This window comes from Lactuca sativa, chromosome 2 (genome assembly GCF_002870075.4).
Source record: "Lactuca sativa cultivar Salinas chromosome 2, Lsat_Salinas_v11, whole genome shotgun sequence".
In the NCBI taxonomy this organism is placed as follows: Eukaryota; Viridiplantae; Streptophyta; class Magnoliopsida; order Asterales; family Asteraceae; genus Lactuca; species Lactuca sativa.
This window is the reverse complement of record NC_056624.2, coordinates 49,537,417-49,556,528: the sequence shown is the minus strand read 5'-3', so window position 1 is coordinate 49,556,528 and position 19,112 is coordinate 49,537,417. Positions and strand designations below refer to the sequence as shown.

The 19,112-nt window shown below is 35.9% G+C and overlaps 1 protein-coding gene across 1 annotated transcript; it reads right to left on the bottom strand.

The window, feature by feature from the left end:
• Positions 1-6,711: 6,711 nt before the first annotated feature.
• Positions 6,712-14,619, bottom strand: LOC111905499 (probable 2-oxoglutarate-dependent dioxygenase SLC1). Its single transcript, XM_023901179.3, has 4 exons — positions 14,240-14,619; positions 13,825-14,066; positions 7,280-7,682; positions 6,712-7,150 (listed from the first exon to the last, which is right to left on the bottom strand). The coding sequence occupies exons 1-4, from the start codon at positions 14,525-14,527 to the stop codon at positions 6,893-6,895; spliced, it is 1,191 nt and encodes a 396-aa protein (XP_023756947.1). The 5' UTR covers positions 14,528-14,619; the 3' UTR covers positions 6,712-6,892.
• Between the last annotated feature and the right edge of the window lie 4,493 nt (positions 14,620-19,112).

Here is a 19,112-nt window from a genome sequence, read left to right as displayed (position 1 = left end):
TGAAGCAGCAACTTGAGGATTGGAGACAGATGCGCTACAAAGAAGGCTCGGGTTAGTATACAAGTTGACCACATGAAGACATGGGTAAGTGATAAACGAAATTAATACATTGTATAAATATATTATTATTATTAATTATATATTTTTTAAGGTATATTATTATTATTTTAATGTTTAAATTTAATTGTTTGTTTTAATTATTGTATGTTTATTGTTTTCCTTATTTTGGGAGCATATTCAAGATGAATATGACAAAATGGAAAATGAGGTCGGGAAGACGGAGAAGTAGATAAGGAACAGTGCCTCGTTCATGCCCTCTAGAATTGGAAAATGTGTCGTGTCGTGTCAAGACATTAAATGGGTTGAAAGGGCTTGAACCAAATCTGACCCGTTTAATTATCGTATGGTGCTTTGTCAACCCTTTTATTTTCGTGTTGGGTTTTGGGTTAAGGTTTACAATTTTAAATAATATACCTATGAATATAAATATTTGTCCACGGAAAGTAATATCGATGACGGAAATAAATTTGGGCCGTTACATCATGTGCTCAACGATGCCATTTAGAGGAAATAAATAAATAATATTATTTAAAATTGTTATTAACACTTGTATAAATATATTTATTGTTGTTGACTTATTATAGGAAAAACAAGGATTAAAGCAGCAACTTGAGGATTGGAGACAGATGCGCTACAAAGAAGGCTCGGGTTAGTATACAAGTTGACCACATGAAGACATGGGTAAGTGATAAACGAAATTAATACGTTGTATAAATATATTATTATTATTATTATTAATTATATGTTTTTTAAGGTATATTATTATTATTTTAATGTTTAAATTTAATTGTTTGTTTCAATTATTGTATGTTTATTGTTTTCCTTATTTTGGGAGCATATTCAAGATGAATATGACAAAATGGAAAATGAGGTCGGGAAGACGGAGAAGTAGATAAGGAACAGTGCCTCGTTCATGCCCTCTAGAATTGGAAAATGTGTCGTGTCGTGTCAAGACATTAAACGGGTTGAAAGGGCTTGAACCAAATCCGACCCGTTTAATTATCGTATGGTGCTTTGTCAACCCGTTTATTTTCGTGTTGGGTTTTGGGTTAAGGTTTAGACATTGTAAATATGTTGTGTCAGGTTGAAATATTTTAATGGTTGGAAAGTAGGAGTTGTGGAGACAAAAAGGAAAAAGTGAAACACTGGAGTTAGGAGATGGAATGACAAAATTTTTAGTAAGTTTAGAAAGAAAAATAAAAAGAGTTAAAGTTGGGGAGCTAATGGGATAAGTGGTGAGGATGACTAAAATTAAGTCACTTTGAAAATTTGAATATTACTTCAAATTCTTGAGTTTGACATACTACAATTCTATAACATATAATATATTTATAAAAATATGAAATTTATAATAAATAATATATAATTAAACGGGTCATATTCGAGTCATCTTGGAGTTGAAAGTCTTGACCCTAACCCTACCCGTTTAATTATCGTGTCAACCCGTTTATTTAAATGCGTCGAAATCTCTGACCCAAACTCGCTAATTTCGTGTCGGATTTTCGTGTTGTGTCATGTTTTGCCATGTCTAATGCCCTCAAGACGTGACGATGACATGCAATGAGCAGGCTTCCACATCTTCCAAAATCTCAATCCTAGTTTGATGCAAAACAAATGCAAGAACACTTTCAACAATATAATAACTCCTAACTTCCAACCACCACTATTTCCTAGCTTTCTATTCATTTCCAACACACAAGGAAGTTCCTGACAAGGAAATACGTCTCAAGAAAATGTCGATACCGAGAGAATGGAAGAAGAAGAAGAAGAAGAATATGATAACGATGGTTGATGTTTTATGTTATTTTGAACAATGTTAGCTACTTATTATATCTAATTTGGTATGTAATATTAAACTTGAATTTGAACAATGATAGCTATTTATTAAATCTCATTTAATATATTCTGCAAAATGTTTGAATTTTTTAAAAATGCAGGCTTGGTAAATTTACAGAATCTTTAAAAAATAAATAAAAAACATTTAGTGGCTATACATGTCATCGCTATAGTTATCTGATAGATAACTGAAGCAAAGCTTGGCGACGACAAGTCGTTGTTGTAGCTATTTGATTGACAAGTTGAAAAAACCTATGGCGATGACATATCGTCGCTATAGGTGGTACGTATTCCAACGACCTGTCCTTGCGACATATAATAATAAAGGTTTTTTTTCCTCAAAAATCATTCTCGACGCAATATGTACCGACGACATGTCGTCGATTAGGAGGTACCAATCCTGATAACACCTATGTCGACAACTTTTTTGACCTATCCAGGCATGTTTGTGTTAACGACTTGTCGTCGGTATAACCTATCCGGTGACATGTTGTTGGTACATGTTCAGAAAATATTGTTGCCACAGGGCGTTAATGCTATATTATAGAGGAGGCGGTGGGGATGAATGAATGAGATGTTGGGTGGTGAGGAGATGGACTAGCAAGATTTGCCATGTTAATAGTGAGGGTATCGAGTCGGGTGTTGGTTGCAGTGGCAAGATGGAGGAGTGCATGAACAAGGTCTGGTGGTGGTTCATCGGTTTTAGTTTCTGGTTTGGGAAGTATGTCAATTGTAGTATCTTTCCGGCGAGGCATAGTGGTGAGATCAGGAATGGAAGCACCGAAAGATAGGAACATATTCGAGGTGGTTAACCTCCGAGAGCTTAAAAGAAAGGGAACAATAACTGGAGCAATTTTTTCAGTATCCACTAAAACCAAAGTACAATGCTTAAGTACTAGCTTGAAAATTTGAAAATGATTTATCTTCAGTTTTTACACGTAAACCATGCATGATCCTTCTTTTCTATAAGCAAGATATTATAAAAAACACAACTTTTAACAAATATTCTTCAAAAGACTTGACACAGAATGTGAATGTTTCCATCCGTCCATTTACAAACCTTCAGTAGTTTTCTTTAACAATGTACATGTCTTCCTAAGAACTTTTACCCTACCTAGTCCACAAAACTTGACAAACTCTCATGTAGCTTCCTAAGGTTTTACTATCACACCCCAAAACCGGAACGACGGAAACGTTCTGGGGTGGATGACGTCATGTCAAGTATCACAACACATGCATTATAGTAATCAAAGTACAACAAAACATTGCATTAATAGTAATAGTTTTACACGGTTTACATTACAACAATTCAAAGTATACAAACAGATATAATAAGTACAGCAAGGTACTAAGCCGTCTTCATCAACAGTTCTAGAGGTGTACCTGTCTAATGCTAACCTGAGAATACAAGTTATTTGAAAAGCGAGTATCAGCATTTTTACAAATGCTGGTGAGTTCATAAGCATTTAGTGACGTTTTCATTCAAATAACTTTAATAAAAGTAGTAGTTTAAGAGATTTCAGTGTATTAGAGTCCTTTCCAGAAAATCCTATATTTTCTTTAATAAAAGCAGCCTTCTACCAAGACTGGTCAGTGTTATGTGGTAAAAAGTTATTTTCCCTAAATTGCTATCATTATCAAAATACTGAATTTGATTATCGAGGAAAGCAAATGACATCAGGGAATAACACATGCCTCAGCAGTGAGGACTGCTGACTAAGGCAAGGAATCATAGACTCCAAGAGAGTATCGAACGAACGACACGCCTGGTTCAGTCTAACAAATAGAGACACAGACCCCAGAAGGTACCAAATGAAAAGTACAGCTGGTAAGGTCCAAAACAGTGAATACAGACCGCAAACAATATCAAATGAAAGATACGTCTAGCAAGGTCTAAAATAGTGAATACAGTGAATACAGTTGATACTGTGAATACAGTGGATACAGACCCCAGACAGCATCAAATGAGAGATACGTCTTGTAAGGTCAAAACAGAGAAGATAGACCCCAGACAGTATCAAATGAAAGATACGTCTTGTAAGGTCATAACAATGTGACTCTAAAAATAAGTTACCATCATACAGTGTAAATTGCTGGCGAAATACCGTTACCTTAAGGCCATGAATTACAAGGTAACCCGGGATACTCGTAACCATACTAACCGACACTAGGGTACCAGACGCCCTACAAGCGTCTATATAATGTGACATTTGTCACCCCTTGGCTTGGTGAGCCGTGGACTGTAGCTAGCAGTCAGGGTGCGGGGGTGTCAATCCCGTATAGATCTATACACACAATGTCCGCTCTCCCTATAGGAGACTCTGGTTACCTACTAGACGACGGAGAAGGCCGTGTCCCGAAGATGCATCCCAAATAGTGGGTAATGACTTCCAAACAATGGGTAGTGGGTTTCTAATGTAAGTGCTGACCTAGAGGTAGAGACTCTTAACTGAATTGACTGAAGAAAACCCGTATGTCTATGCTCGTGTACATAATATATAACTAATGAATCGAACAACCTTCGGATGGACATCCGATCCCACCAGACCACATCTCAATGAAGAAAAGGAAATAGGGCGGACAAGCCTTCCTAAGTCCTTCAATCATTATTTATATGCATCTATACAAGCACAAACATACATCTAACTACGCTTGAGTGTGTATCAAGTGGTAACATACAGTGAAGTATAAGTGTATAGTGGAACATCCAAGTCGTGAAGTATAAGCGTACAATGGAACATCCAAGTTGTGAAGTATAAGCGTACAGAGTGGGATAATCGAATTGTGAAGTATAAGTGTACCAAGTGTAGGTGTATCACGAAGTGGAAACGACGATAAGTGAAGTAAGAGCGAAATAGAGACAATACCAAGTATAAACGCATCACGAAGTGAAAGCGTTATTGAGTAGGAGTTTAAAAATAAGTATAAGTGAAGCAGCAGTAACTAACAAGTAAAAGTATACATGAAAACCTTGGAAAAACCTTTATACTCAGGAAAATCGCATTTGTGTTCTTTGGTAAAATAAGTGTGAACACCTTTAGAAATCTTTGGGAATCTTTCATAAATCAGTTTGAAAATGGAACATTGATAAAGCAACAAAAGTAAGAACTTGAACAAGTGAAAACCCCTTTTGAAAGCCATTTATAGTGTCCTACTCGGTAAAATAGTGTACAGTGGTAAAATCTTGTGCATGCGGGTTATCAATCACATGTGATTGATATGATAACTGACATGTTTAACTTGTATTCCCCCCCCTATAAAACATGTTAAAACATTTAAAAGGTTCATTCAGGGGTATGAACTCACCTGGAGTAAGTAGGTCCGACGAAGGTGCCGTTTGGGAGTTCGGTGTCACGCAAGGACTTGAACACACACAATGACCTATTTAACATATGATAACATATGTTCACATACAATTAGTATATTTAATACTAATTAAACAAATATACGCGCTCACAGGAGCGGAAAACAATTTGGTTAAGTGTTTGGGTGTCCCGGGTAGCGTTTAAGGGTGTATATGACTTAGGAATGGAGTATACTCTCCAAGATTAAGACCTTAATATGATGTTTACGGCCCAGGGACTACTCACCATGAGTTTACGGCCGTAAACTCATGGTGATGGGTTCTAGGGTGTTTTAAGGCTTCTTCTTGCTCATGGAATCATTCTAAGTACTTTTCCAAAAAGGCATGAGTGGGTTTGAGGCTTCTAAGGGCATTAACTTGGAGTTTACGGCCTAAGGTCAACTCCTAAGGGAGTTTACGGCCGTAAACTCTCATCCTTAGAGTTTTGTGAAGTTTAAAGCCCCTAATGCCTTGCTAGCAATTTATAATGAAGTATGATGCTATTTTGGGGGATTAAAACTATCATTTGGATGTGTTTTGGGGAGTTTACGGCCTAGACACTTGCTTGGGCCATAAACTCCTTTTTATCCCTCCATTTCTTGTGTTTAAGTCCTTGTTTCAATCCTAGTATTTTATGGTAAATGTCTAAGGCCATTTGGGGAACAAAAACCACACTTTGGGCATGATTTGGGGTGTTTACGGCCTTGGTATAAACCTGGGCCATAAACTCCTTTTTCCCCTTCATTTTGATGTGTTTAGTTGATCCAAACCCCAAATACTAAGTCCCTAATTTATGTATGAAGCCTAAGGGTATTTTAGGAGTGTGTTTGGGGCTTTTTGACATGGTTTAGAGGTGTTTACGGCCTACGCAAGTGCTTGGGCCGTAAACTCTCTTTTATGCCCCAAAATGATTGTTTTAAATGTGCAAACACTCCTAGGCTAATTCCTCTATTTATTTCCAAGCCATTAAGGACAAGTTTGGGTCATTTTGGCCTCATTTTAGGTGTTTACGGCCTAAGGAGGAGCTTAGGCCGTGAACTCCTTTTCATCAGCTTCTAAGTTCGATTTTTGGGCTATAAACACGAATCAATATGTTTAGAATAAGCTAGGGTAAGCGGACTTACAATTTGGAAGCGTTTGGTTGCGGATTCGGGGCGAAAACGAGTCTAGAGAGAGAGAGAGAGTGTAAAAAGTCTCCAATGGACTCCACTCACCCTTATATAGGGTTCCGAGTCGGGGCTCAGTGGAATTTTACCCGATACTGCCGTTAAACGGGGCTTTTGGTCGCACCCGATTTAGTGGTCGTAACAATAAAACTTAACATTTTCCATTTAAATGGAAATGTGTGTTATGTGTTTTTATTTCCTTTTATCACGACTTAACGGCATATTAATGTGAACCAATGGAATGTTTATTAAATTGACACCCTCTAATTAACGGAACTTTTATACAGTGGAATATTCCGTTAACGGTAACGGGGAAATGTAACGGGACAACTTGGGTTGTCACATTTACAAACACACAGAAGCTCTTAGAAATCATAAGTTCATAACTGTTTCTCTTAAACAACATTTACATCTCACTATCATCATTTTCTGGTGTTATTTTCGATATAATGAATATTTTAATAATTAATTTTCGTTGAGACTTTCATTAGGTATAAATGTCAGTTAATTTCCTTGACTCTAGAAAATTTTTATGTTTAGAATCACAAGTCGTAATGTATTGAACAAAATCTGCAAAATCAGTATCCTTGTATCGCTTTGGATTTTCGTCATTGATTAGCATTGGCCATGGTCTGATAACTGCCGTGAATGCTAAACTATGCAAAGATGCCACTGATATTCTTGATTTCTTGGAATTCGCTAGTACCCTATGCATCACACTCTTGTACCTTCCATTGCTAAGTATCTGAAAATTAGATATATAACCAACATAATTTAGATCCATGAATTTCAAATACGACTATCTAAAAAGTCCATACCCCTTCTTTCTAAAAAAGTGGTAAAACTACATAATCAAAATGAAATATGTACAAACCTCAAGGTGATCACCGATGTTCACAACAAAAGATTGAGGATGAGGTTTAATGGTGACCCAATGATCTTTATGAAGTATCTGAAGGCCTTCAACCTCGTCTTGGAGGAGAAGGGTGAGGAATCCATAATCGGAGTGTGGTGGCATTCCAAACGTAAGCTCAGGCTCAGGGCATGGTGGATAGCAATTGACCACCATTAGTTGGCTTCCATCTCCAATGTCTTTTTTTATATTATCGTAATTCTCTTCCCTTTTGTTGTGGTAGTTGTCATTGCCAGATTCTTGATTGGTTTTTGGTGTTTTGTTGTGTGTGTTTTTTTCTTCGAATCCAAGGCTTTCTAGGATGGCTTCCATCAGCGATTGGAACAACATTTTTGTCTCTCTTGCGTACTCTACTCCCATTACCCTATCCATGTAAATTTCTTAACCATTTAATTTAGAATAGATGGAAAGTCTTACATGATGCATAATTTTAGTTGGATTTATTTAGGTATATATGAATCAAAGATATGAAACATTTACAACAACATGAAAAATAAAAAACGTATGGAACATAAATTGCTAAGTTTGAGAATTTGTGTTTTTTGTAATCAATGTCTTTCCAGGAAAAGTTACATCATCGGGTATATATACTCCGCACCCCATATCCTCCACCACATCATCATCTCCTTAACCTCACCATTCTCCTTTCCACAACTTTGGTGGTGTACCTGCAACGTGAAACCACCATCGTTGTGTATCACTACAAGAATTGTGACCTTGAATGGTGACGCTTGTCACCGCTAAAGGATTCGACTGTCGCTGATAAAGGCGTTGCTACTGAATCCCAATATTCTTGTAGTGTAGAGAAATAGAGAGGAAAAGAGAAGAAGTCTTGACCAAAAAGAAACTGACTGTCTGTGGTTCGTCGTGTACCACATGTAAGGTATTAAACTGGTAATACTTTGATGTCCAAGAGAAAACAAAGGGGGATCATGAAAAACTGTGACAAAAGATTTTATTGCTTTAAATCTGTATCTAAACTAACGAATACATGCCCTTATTTATACTAATGAAAGTAGTAACCTAAACCAATACGTAATACTTGTTAAGCAAGCAGACAACTTCCTAATCTAAATCAAATATTTAAAATAAAAAGGGTTTTCTAAAAATATCCCTGCACTCATAAATCCAATTAACCCAACAATCACCACCTTAATCGGATTGGTCATACCTCTCATTCACTACAAAGTTTAATCACCTTTTCGAACCATCCCGACTTTTCTCGGACACTCGACCTCCATCTCGGTCACATCCAAAGTCTTCTCTCAAACTGTCTGATTGTTCACAACACACGTATCATCTAACATGGCATCCCATTGGATACGTTAATTACCATCTAGACTTTTCCTGGATTCATAACCTCTCCCCAGCCAAATCCAAAGTCATCATATTTGAACTTTTACACCCATAATGTTCACAACGTGTTGATTATCCAATTTCTTCCTTTGTTCTGATTACCATTCTCCAAAGAGACATCTTCACCGACTAAGAAAACAAATCCACCCGCTCCACTTTTTTCTTTCCCCAAACAAACTGAATCCAAAGCTACCTGCTTTGAGGGATCCTTACCGCCCGCTTTTCACGAACCTACGTCGGTATCCTCTTATCACGAACAAACTGATCAAGAACTATGCAATTCCTTTGACTTTTCTACCTTTTGATTTCAACCGATCAACATCCTATTATCTCATTTCACCATCCCCACCTCTGTAATCAAGCTTGTTCCGAGAGCAATTCTCCACCGAACAACAAGACAAGGTCACGTCCACCTTTACTGTCTTCCGTCACCCGCAAAACGAACCGAATCAAAGTCACCCGCTTGATATCTTCCCGTCCATTTATTCCACGCCTCTGGTTAGTCTCTCTCTACCTTAGAACAAGTCTGATCAAGAAAAATTGAGGTTGTTGTTGAGATGCTTCAACCCGCGCTAAAAAAACAAGCCACACTCCCTTAAACCGAACCTAGTTCCCACTGCGTTTGCCCCGCAGTAAATGTCTACATTTTTTCTTGAAACCGACTCTCAAACCTACCCTCTTCAACCTTCACGTGTCCTAGGCTCTGATATCAAGTGTAAGTATTAAACTGGTAATATCTTGATGCCCAAAACCAAACAAATGAGGAACAAGAAAATTGTGACAAATGATTTTATTGCTATAAATCTCGACCTAAACTAACAGATAAATGTACTTATTTATACTAATGAAAGCAGTAACCTAAACCAATACGTAATACTTGTTAAGCAACTATACAATTTCCTAATCTATATCAAATACTTAAAATTAAAAGGTTTTTCCCAAAATACCCGTACATTCATAAATCCGATTAATCCAACACCACATACCACCAGCCATAGCTTAATTTAATTAGAATGAAAACTAATTTAACAATTTGATTATTTAAAATCATTAAAAGATAGACATGATACAAAGACAAGATACTGATTACTAGTTTATTATTATTATTATTATTATTATTATTATTATTGCTACGTAACTTAATTAGGTATTTAAGTATAATTAAACAAAAGTATTATTATATTATGTTTAATGTCAAAGCCTTTGTATGTTTTTAATTAAGGAAGCAGTCGTTTTCTAGGTAATAAGAAATTATTATTATAACTTTTACTTTATATATTATGTTTTATGTCAAAGCCTTTGTATTTTTTTTAGCCATGATGTATTGTCCTCGTACTAAAGACACAATTCTGATGTGGCTGTTGTGCATACAGCTCATAGATGTGTATCTTTTTGCAACAAAAAAGTATAGGCCTTCAATTTGTCAATAAGGATAACGGATTAGATTTGATGTCACAAAAACACAGCTAATAACAACAAGAATCAACCATTTTTTATGGTTTCAAATGCCTTTTTAGATATTTGAAGTTGATTTTTTTAAAGCCAAATATGACAAAAATAAGCGTCGAGACGCTAAGTTTTTGACGCGTCTCACGAGTCGTCTTGTTAGACTGCTTGTCACATCAACTAAACTAGCTTATCAATATCTATAGTAAGATGTTTTCAATTTTCTTATTTAGTAGAATCCACAAATAATAAGACATCATTTTCTTATTTTATCTCTATTATATACCGTACAATAAACTGTGCGTTTACAATTGGTTTGAACCATAAAATCATTTAAATAGTTGATGACAATAACTTGTTAATTAACAACTCGATGAAAAAAAATAGTTTGAAAATACTGCTTTAAAAAATTTTCAATTTTTAAATGTTTTTGATATGAAAAAAAAAAAACTCATATTGTAAATGGGGTTCATTAATTTAACATTAGTAATCAAAAAAACCTAAGTAAAATGAGTTATATGCTTTAGGTCCATTTTAATGATTACTGCAATTATTGTAACAATCATAGATGTTAATGAGCATTAACTAGGGAAGAGGCCGCGCGTTGCACGGGTCAGAATTTTTTTTTTTTTTTTTTTTGATATTTGGTGGCTTATTTTGATGAAAACCTACAACGTTGTGCAAGAAAAACAGGGACACTTTATTTGACCCGTGAAGATTTTTTTTTTATATTACATAGTTAGACATCATCCACATGCTCTCCACTATTTGACATAATAGAAAAAAATGATAATATTAATGTAATATAACATGAAGAGGAAACAACCTCATCTTAACTAAAAAGTTAACTTAAGAAAACGTTACATAAAAAAAGGTTACATCAAGTTCTAACACTCTTAAAAAGAATCCATACGTACCAAGGTGTTTATGCAAACAATAGATGGTAGTTTGAAGCCCCTGATTTGGCCTTCCCAATCCTTTCCTTCTTGTCAACAATTCTTGTCTTCTTTCTTTGCAATGTCAATTGTGTCACCAATATCTATATCTAAGGAGCCTTGCTCATCTCGTTACATGTATGTATCAAAATTCCCATTATGCCCCTCAATCAATGAATCAATTACGTGAGGGATATAACATGAGCGAAATATGTAATTGTGACTCACAACAGCTGTTTCATCTATTCAGAAAAATAAAATGCATCGTACCCCGGTTTTCCACTTTTCCTTACCAAACCTAACTGTTCTAAAAAAGCCCTAATAGATTTTTTTAATGTTAAAACAGTGTGCAGGGGCAATATTGTCCTACAACGATATAAATTGTTTTTTATTAATATGAAAAAAACAGTGTTCAGGGGAAATATCGTCCAAAAACTGTCAGAATAGAATTTTTTTTTTAATATAAAAACAATGCAGCGGATGTAAATAATTAATTTTATTAATATAAAAAGTGTGCAGGGGGCAATATGGTCAAAAAAATGCAAATATTTATTTTTTTAATGTTAAAACAGTGTGCAGGGGCAATATTGTCCTACAACTATTTAAATTGTTTTTTATTAATATGAAAACAGTGTTCAAGGGCAATATCGTCCAAAAACTGTCATAATGGAATTTTTTTAATATAAAAACAGTGCAGGGGCAATATGGTCCTGAAACTATAAAAAAATATTAATACCTCAAGGTTCTGCCAAAACAACAAATTTTTTTTTCCAATTTAGGTCAGAGGGTAAGGTGGTCATTTTCAGAAAGCAACACCATGCTAAAAGGAGAGATTAAGAATAAATAGTAGTTTCAACAAATTTAAATAAAAAAAAACATTAAAGCAAAATGGTAAAAGAATTGTAGGCAAGAGAAAGAGGGCTAAATCTTACCTTTGAGTGAAAACTACATGCAACAACAAAACATTAAATTGCAACATATGTATGCATTTTATACCTCAAGAAATTCTGCACCTGGTTTGAGATCAGAGAAGAAAGACAGCTTCCCCTTTTGTTCTTCCTTCTCCCTTCATAAATACTCTTTTAAATTTCATATATTATAATATCTTATTTTTTCATTGTATCTTGAAACTTTTTACTAATAATAATCAGACATTTTTAATAAAGTTATATATGTAAAGTGCAAACATCCAGTTTCCGTAAAAATCATAAGTAGATTGTTATTATAGGTTAAAGTTTTCTAATATAAGTTATGTTACTGTAGGCAACACATGTGACTGTTACAAAATGACCAAATAACACCTCGGCATTTCATCGAATACCTGGTGGGTTGCGGCCGCAACTTCATCCATAACAGTAAAAATCTTAGATTAGCTCCAAATCCTCGTAGATTTTCATCATTTCCATGTATCCAAGAAGCTCACGGAATGGAACACAGAAATAAAGAGCCTGAATTGAAGATATAACCAAAACAATTAGGAATCATTACAAAGATTAGCATGGATACAATTTTAAGTAAAAATGCATTCGATTCAAAATTCTGAATTTCGAATCACAATCACAATTATCAGATTTCAGGAGTACAACCATAAACACAAACCATTAGCAAAAATCACATGAAAATCATAGTATATGTAACAATAGAAAGAAGCTTACTCGGAGATAACCAAACAATAGATAGCGGGAGTCGTAGTTTGAGAGATATTCCAAAAAGTCAGGCGACCGCATCAGCAGTAAGCATGAAGAAATAAATAGAAAGGAATATAGAAACGTTAGGGATTATATGACCTTATTTGGTATGAGTAAAAGGGTAAAGGGAGAACTATGGATGAATCGAAGACCTTTAAGAGCTTTATGGTGCGAGTATGGGATTTAGGAGAAATTGAACTATGGCGACACCATCTCGCTTCTTCTTGCCTCCCTCTCGATGTCTCCCGATCTCTATATGTGTACGTGTGATGAATCGTAGGAAACTTACCTGGTAGCTCCACCGCCATCACAGTGCCACCTATATGGTTGTTGATTATTCAGTGACGAAGAAAAATGGAGAGGCGATGGAGACGAAGAGGGAAAATGGAATGGAACCATCCAAAAACAAAGAGTGGAAGTACTGTAGGGTGGGTTAATCGAAATCACATAAATTTTCTCCAATTTTTTCACTACCAGCGACGGGTGACCATCCTTCGGGGTGATGTTTCCTTGGAGAGATCGGAGAGAAATGGATCGAGGTAGGGCTTTTGTGTGGAAGGAAGAAAGAGATGAAGCTGTAGAAGGAAGAACGTGGAAGGGCGTAAGAATGAAAGCAGTGGAGAGCATTAAAGGGGACGATACTTGTAGGCATTTTATTGGAGAAGAAAACGGTGGAGAAGAAGAGTAGCACACGTATTATCCAGCAAACACTATCTCGAAGCAGGCCAAAGAAAATTAGACGCAGCAAATAAAAATTGGAAAAAAAATTAAAACCAATCAGAGAAGAAAACTGTTCATGTGGCACTTCAAAATTAGTATGTATATATAATATGTCAGAACCCCATGTTTTCTATTTTCCTTGTCCTCCTATTCATGTGTGTACTTATAGACCCTTATGAAAATTCAAGTTTAAAACTCAACAAAATACAATTTAAAGAATATTCAAACTAAACAAGCCATTATTAGTGTTTATTTTTAAGTTTAGGTGTGTGTATGTGTGGGTGGATGCACATACACTCAAGAACTGTTTATAAAGTGTCCTCACAAGAACGAAAGCTAGGATAGGTAGTTATGAATTTACCTAAAATCCAAAGGAGAAGAAGGCCACTGAGAATGAGCCTCAGTAGTGCAAACCAATTTCAAAAAGTCTCTCCAACATAAAACGCCATCTTTCATCTGGTTGAAACTCGTTCCATATCGAACAAGAGAATGAACATCTGTAGACATATACTTCTCTCTCTCCTTCAAGGGGAGCTCAAAGAATCTTCTAGCCACATCTATCATCTCGCTTAAAACATTACTTGAAATCCCATGGTTTATAACCTACAATATGTATACATAAAATTAACATTCAATAACTAAGAGACATTAGAACAAAAACACAACGTAGGGTAGTAGAACATATGTTATAGGGTGCACTATATACGCCACAGCGTGGTCTTAATTAGTTGTTGGTTGAGTAAAATAGAGTCATGTTCATGGATGGATGGACTAACCTGGAAGAACCCGTAATTCTGGCAAGCATGAGCCAATGATGTAATGAGTTGCTCATGGTTTGGGCCATGCAACTCGGCAAAGTCAATGACGGGCAGCTTCAGATTTGTGACGTCATGGAGTTCGGTTGTTATAGAGTTGTCGGGACGTTCAAGAGTAGGGAGGATATACTTTTTGGGAACTTTTATGATGCCCATTTCACACAAGTGTTTCACTCCTTTGTTGTGTTCTTGTCCCTTTAAGCTCTCACTTTGGTCATTCCTTAGTGCCATTTCTTGAAACATCACCATGAATTACCTTGTAACTGGTTTGCGTGTGTATGCGTTTGTGTGAGAATGTTTGTTCGTTTGTTAAGGGAAAGAAGTTCAGACAATGAGAATGGTACAATGAATAAAAGAGGGGCGAACGGCATATTTTATACTATTTTTGAGTTCAGAGGGGGTAGGGTGGGCCGGTGGGGTGACGTGCGGAAAAAAGGTTTTTTAATGATAATAGATTAATAGGATAGTAAAGTTTAATGCTTTATGCTACAGCCACATAATGGTCCACGTTATTGACCCGTAATGTTAAGTAAACCTAAAAGAGTGAACTTTTTTGAAATATTTCTGATTTTGTACTAATTAGAAAACTAGTTATTTTGGTAGAGAATATTTATGTTTACATTTATTATTTATCTTATTAGAAGATATTTACCATAAAGATATTAATTGATCATTTTCTAAGAGCATCATCTTGTCTTGTTCATATGTAATTCACGCGTTTAAATATTAATAAAAATGACAATCCAACAGTTTTGTTGACATCTCTATCGCTATGTCCGCATAATTTGTATGCGTTGTATCCGTATAATCAAAGGAGAATGCAACAACTTTGTATGCCTTTCATTATACACTACTAGAAAGATTACAACGCTACAACAATCAATCCCTATGGCGACGACTTTTTTAATCCTATGTCGACGACAAGTTGGAATAACCTATACCGATGCAAATTGTCGGTATAGCCTCGTCGTAGGAATTGAAAAAAGTTGTCAGTACTCCTATACCGACGAAATGTCGTCTGATCCATTTGGATTGATTTAAAAAAATATATTATATATTTGTAAGGAGAACAAGGTGCCACCGTGGATCCACTCTGTACTGACGATATGTCATTAGGACATGTTGACGTATAGCGACGATAAGTCGTTGACATAAGTTTGTAACCGTTTTTACAGTTTGAGCTATAGCGACAGAATGTCGTCGATATAGGTGAAAACCGTTTTTACAGTTAAGACTTATAACGACGACATATTGTTTGTATAGCCATTTTTTAAAATATTTTTTTATAGATTCTATAATTATCAAACCTGTTTTTTAAAACAAACCAAAACGATATATAGCATAATTTCATAATTAAATAAACGCAAAAAAAACTCACATAGTTCAAATGTAACACCCAGAAGAAAAGAACGGTTAGGACATCAAGGAGTCAAGGGCATGACTTTTTGGGAAAAACGGGTGTTACGACGTGACACATGGAAATAAGAGTCACAATGTGACATTATGATGCTCACGTTGTAAGGTTGGTTGCATCCGAAGCCCACATGGTTTTCTCCACAAGTAACAAACTTTTCTCATAACCTAGGGTATCTTCTTCAGCCTCCCTTGATTTCAAACAAAACCCTAGCCCCATCATTGAGTTAATGAACATTTGGTGACTTGAAGAAGAAGGGATCATCTTTGAAGAATGGGTGCTGATCCGTACATAACAGTCTTTAGCCATACATTTGTGTTTTATATGTGTGTACTGTACAATTCTATAAAGCATAAATTGTTGTGTATGGCCAAATATTGTTGTGTATAGATCAATACCCTTGGTGAATAAATCCAGCTTACAAGCTTCATTGACATCTTCTAGCAACCTCTGTGGACCCTTGTGAGTATTCAAGCTTCACGCTTTATGGTTCCTTGTTGCTAGATCTAGAGTTATATACATTATGGTTCATGATTAGATGTGTTATAGTGTTGGGACTCCATAAAGTTGGCAGCTTTATGGGTCCTTAGAGTCCCCTGCTGATTATATGTAGTAAATCTGAAGTTTGGTTGATGTTTAAGCTCGTGTTAAGGTTTTGACCTCCTTTTCTTAATAAAATAACTTAACTGGATCCGTTAAATTAGTAGCTTTTGGGGGGTGTTGGGTAGTCTTCTGGAGTAGGTAAATTAGTGGCTTAATGGATGAAGGGGTTTAATACATCAAGATGTCATTCAGACAGTTCTCACGTTGTGAGACTATGCATGTCACATAGTAAGGATCAAAGTACCATGAATAATTTGTCTTTTAGTGGATCAAGACGTGACCAATAGATTGTCACGTCGTCAGGCGCAGTTGACCTATTGATTATTGACTTTTGTTGACCGTTGATGGTTGAGACTTTTGATAAGTTTGACTTTAAGTCAAAGATGAAGAATTTGGGCTATTTGTGAGAATACTAAATAAGATTGAAAGATTCTATAATAATGATGTGAATTAAAGACAAGAACAATGAAGATCAAACGTATGCCTAACGCTTTGATGAATAGAGTCTAGAAGAGTTCTCAAGAACTTTTTTTGTTAGAGCGTACAAACGGAAATTAGGGTTCCAAAATGTTAACCCTAAAGATAAATGCATGCACTCTATATATAGGCTAAGACTAGAAAGTAAAACCGAGATTAGAAACACCCAAACCATAATAAATAAGACTATACAAGCACATATTTGACACAACATTATTAAACCCAACAATCTCCCCCTTTGTATCAAATTAAGAAGGAGTGACTTCACTGTTGTCTTCTTTGCGCCTTGAATAACTTCGACATCAAATTCAGAAGAGTGCTTCTGACAATGAGGTACCACTTGATCATATTCGAGAAGCATTTTTGATCGGCTGAGGTGTTTGCTTTGCAGCTTGCAGTCATTCCGAGGATAATGTTCAGAGCAGCAGTGGAGTTTAAATGTTTGTCTCGCAAGAAGAACATACTCCTCTGAACTTTTTCACCATCGTTTCGCTTATGCACCACACACCATTCTCCTTTCGTATTTTACCTAGTTTTAACTTGTGAAGGTCCTTCGATTCCTCTTTGGGCTTCAAAACCGTCCTTTTCTTCAGAACTGACGCTATGTCAACATCCATACTCGCAATCTCATGAATGTAGCAGATAAGCATCCTCTTCAGATGAGCAATGATAGGCTCGTATTTTTTTTTTCATCTTTTAACACAATCAGATACATTGAGATCTATTCATATGGATTATTGTAAGGTAAGTCTGCCAAAGTAAACTCATCCTTGATACGACTTGCTCCTTTGAATTCTTTAAATTTTATGTTCACAAAGATTTTAGTCTGGACTGGCGTACAAACTTTTAAAGCAACTATCTTCTATAAACTACAAGTCTTGAATTGAGGCTTGACATACTTCAGATAGAAAGCGAAGAACATAGGATTAACAATAATGTCATAGATCAGAGACTTTTCAATCTTCTCAAAGCAGCGAAACAAAAAGGCCTTAGGAGTGATAGGAAAATCGAGTTGAGATTCCACAATATTACTCAGATCAAAGGATACCGAAGGTTCAGGCCAATAGATGCTCGGATCGTCAATGAATTCCCTCTGAATTCGTTCCATCGTCAATGGAGGAAAGAGAGACTTCTGAGTTTCAAGGGTGATTTTTGCATTATTAGCTTCCTTTTCTTATGCTTCTAACTCCTTTCGAAGATTCCGAAGATCGTCAAGTTCTTTATCATGCTTCTTTCTTACAAGCTTTTTAGATTCAGAGAGCTCTTCTTCTTCTTCTTCTTCTTCTTCTTCTTCTTCTTCTTCTTCTTCTTCTTCTTCGTCATCAAGTACTTTCTCTTTTCCTTTATCTAAGGCAAAAGCTTTATTACCCTTTTGATCATCAGTCTTCGGGTTTTGTTCATGTTCTTTAGTTGTTTTTTTTGCATGGGGTTCTTCTTTGTCTTCTTTGTCACCTCCTTGTATCGGAAGAGCATCGCTACCCTAAACCCCTTCAATCTGATTCCACATTATAAAGACTGGTTGAGGTTTGTCTGATAGGTGTTGTCGAACCGAGACTATGAACAAAGAGTCACGAGTCTAGAAAACCCGGTGCAGGTATCAATTATTTTCAGAAACATAACTTTTAACAAGTATTTTCTCAGATTCAAAATCATCAACACACTTGTTTGTATATTGCAGCTTTACCGAAAGGACCTTGGCATTTTGAATATTTTCAGCTAATTTATCCATGAGATTATTCTCAGCAACAAGGTCTTTTTGAAGTTTTTCTATCTTTGAGACAATGGAGGCATTGAGCTCAATATTGTCAAGCTTTATTTCAGAAAGGAAAAGTGAGAGAGCCTCTTTATTAGCTTGTAGAGAAGTACGAAATTCGGCAATGACTTTGTTCACGGCTTTAGTATTGGAGTCAGAGGAGGTTTTGAACTCAGTCATAAATGAAGTGACTTCATGTTGTAGTTTCTCTACTTTTTTGGTCGTTTATCAAATGGCCTTTTCTAAAGATTCGATTGCCTTGGTCGATTCTTGAAGGACTATTGCATTTGCCTTCGTTAACATCTCAACGGTAGTTTGGTGGGATTTTAGCATGTACTCCTAGTTGGATGAAGATGAGGATTATGAAGACTCTAATAGAGAATCCAACTTTTCATTGAGCGTCTTAAATTGCCCTTCGCTCATCGGGGCATCATCGTCATCACTATTAACATTGATGGTAAAGGGGCTGAAAACAAAATCTGTAAAATTCTCCTGATCATTGCCAAAAAGGATGTTTGCATCATCTTCATCTAATGGAGAAGCGGTAGAGGCGCCTCGACCCAGAGTTACATCAAAATTGATATCCA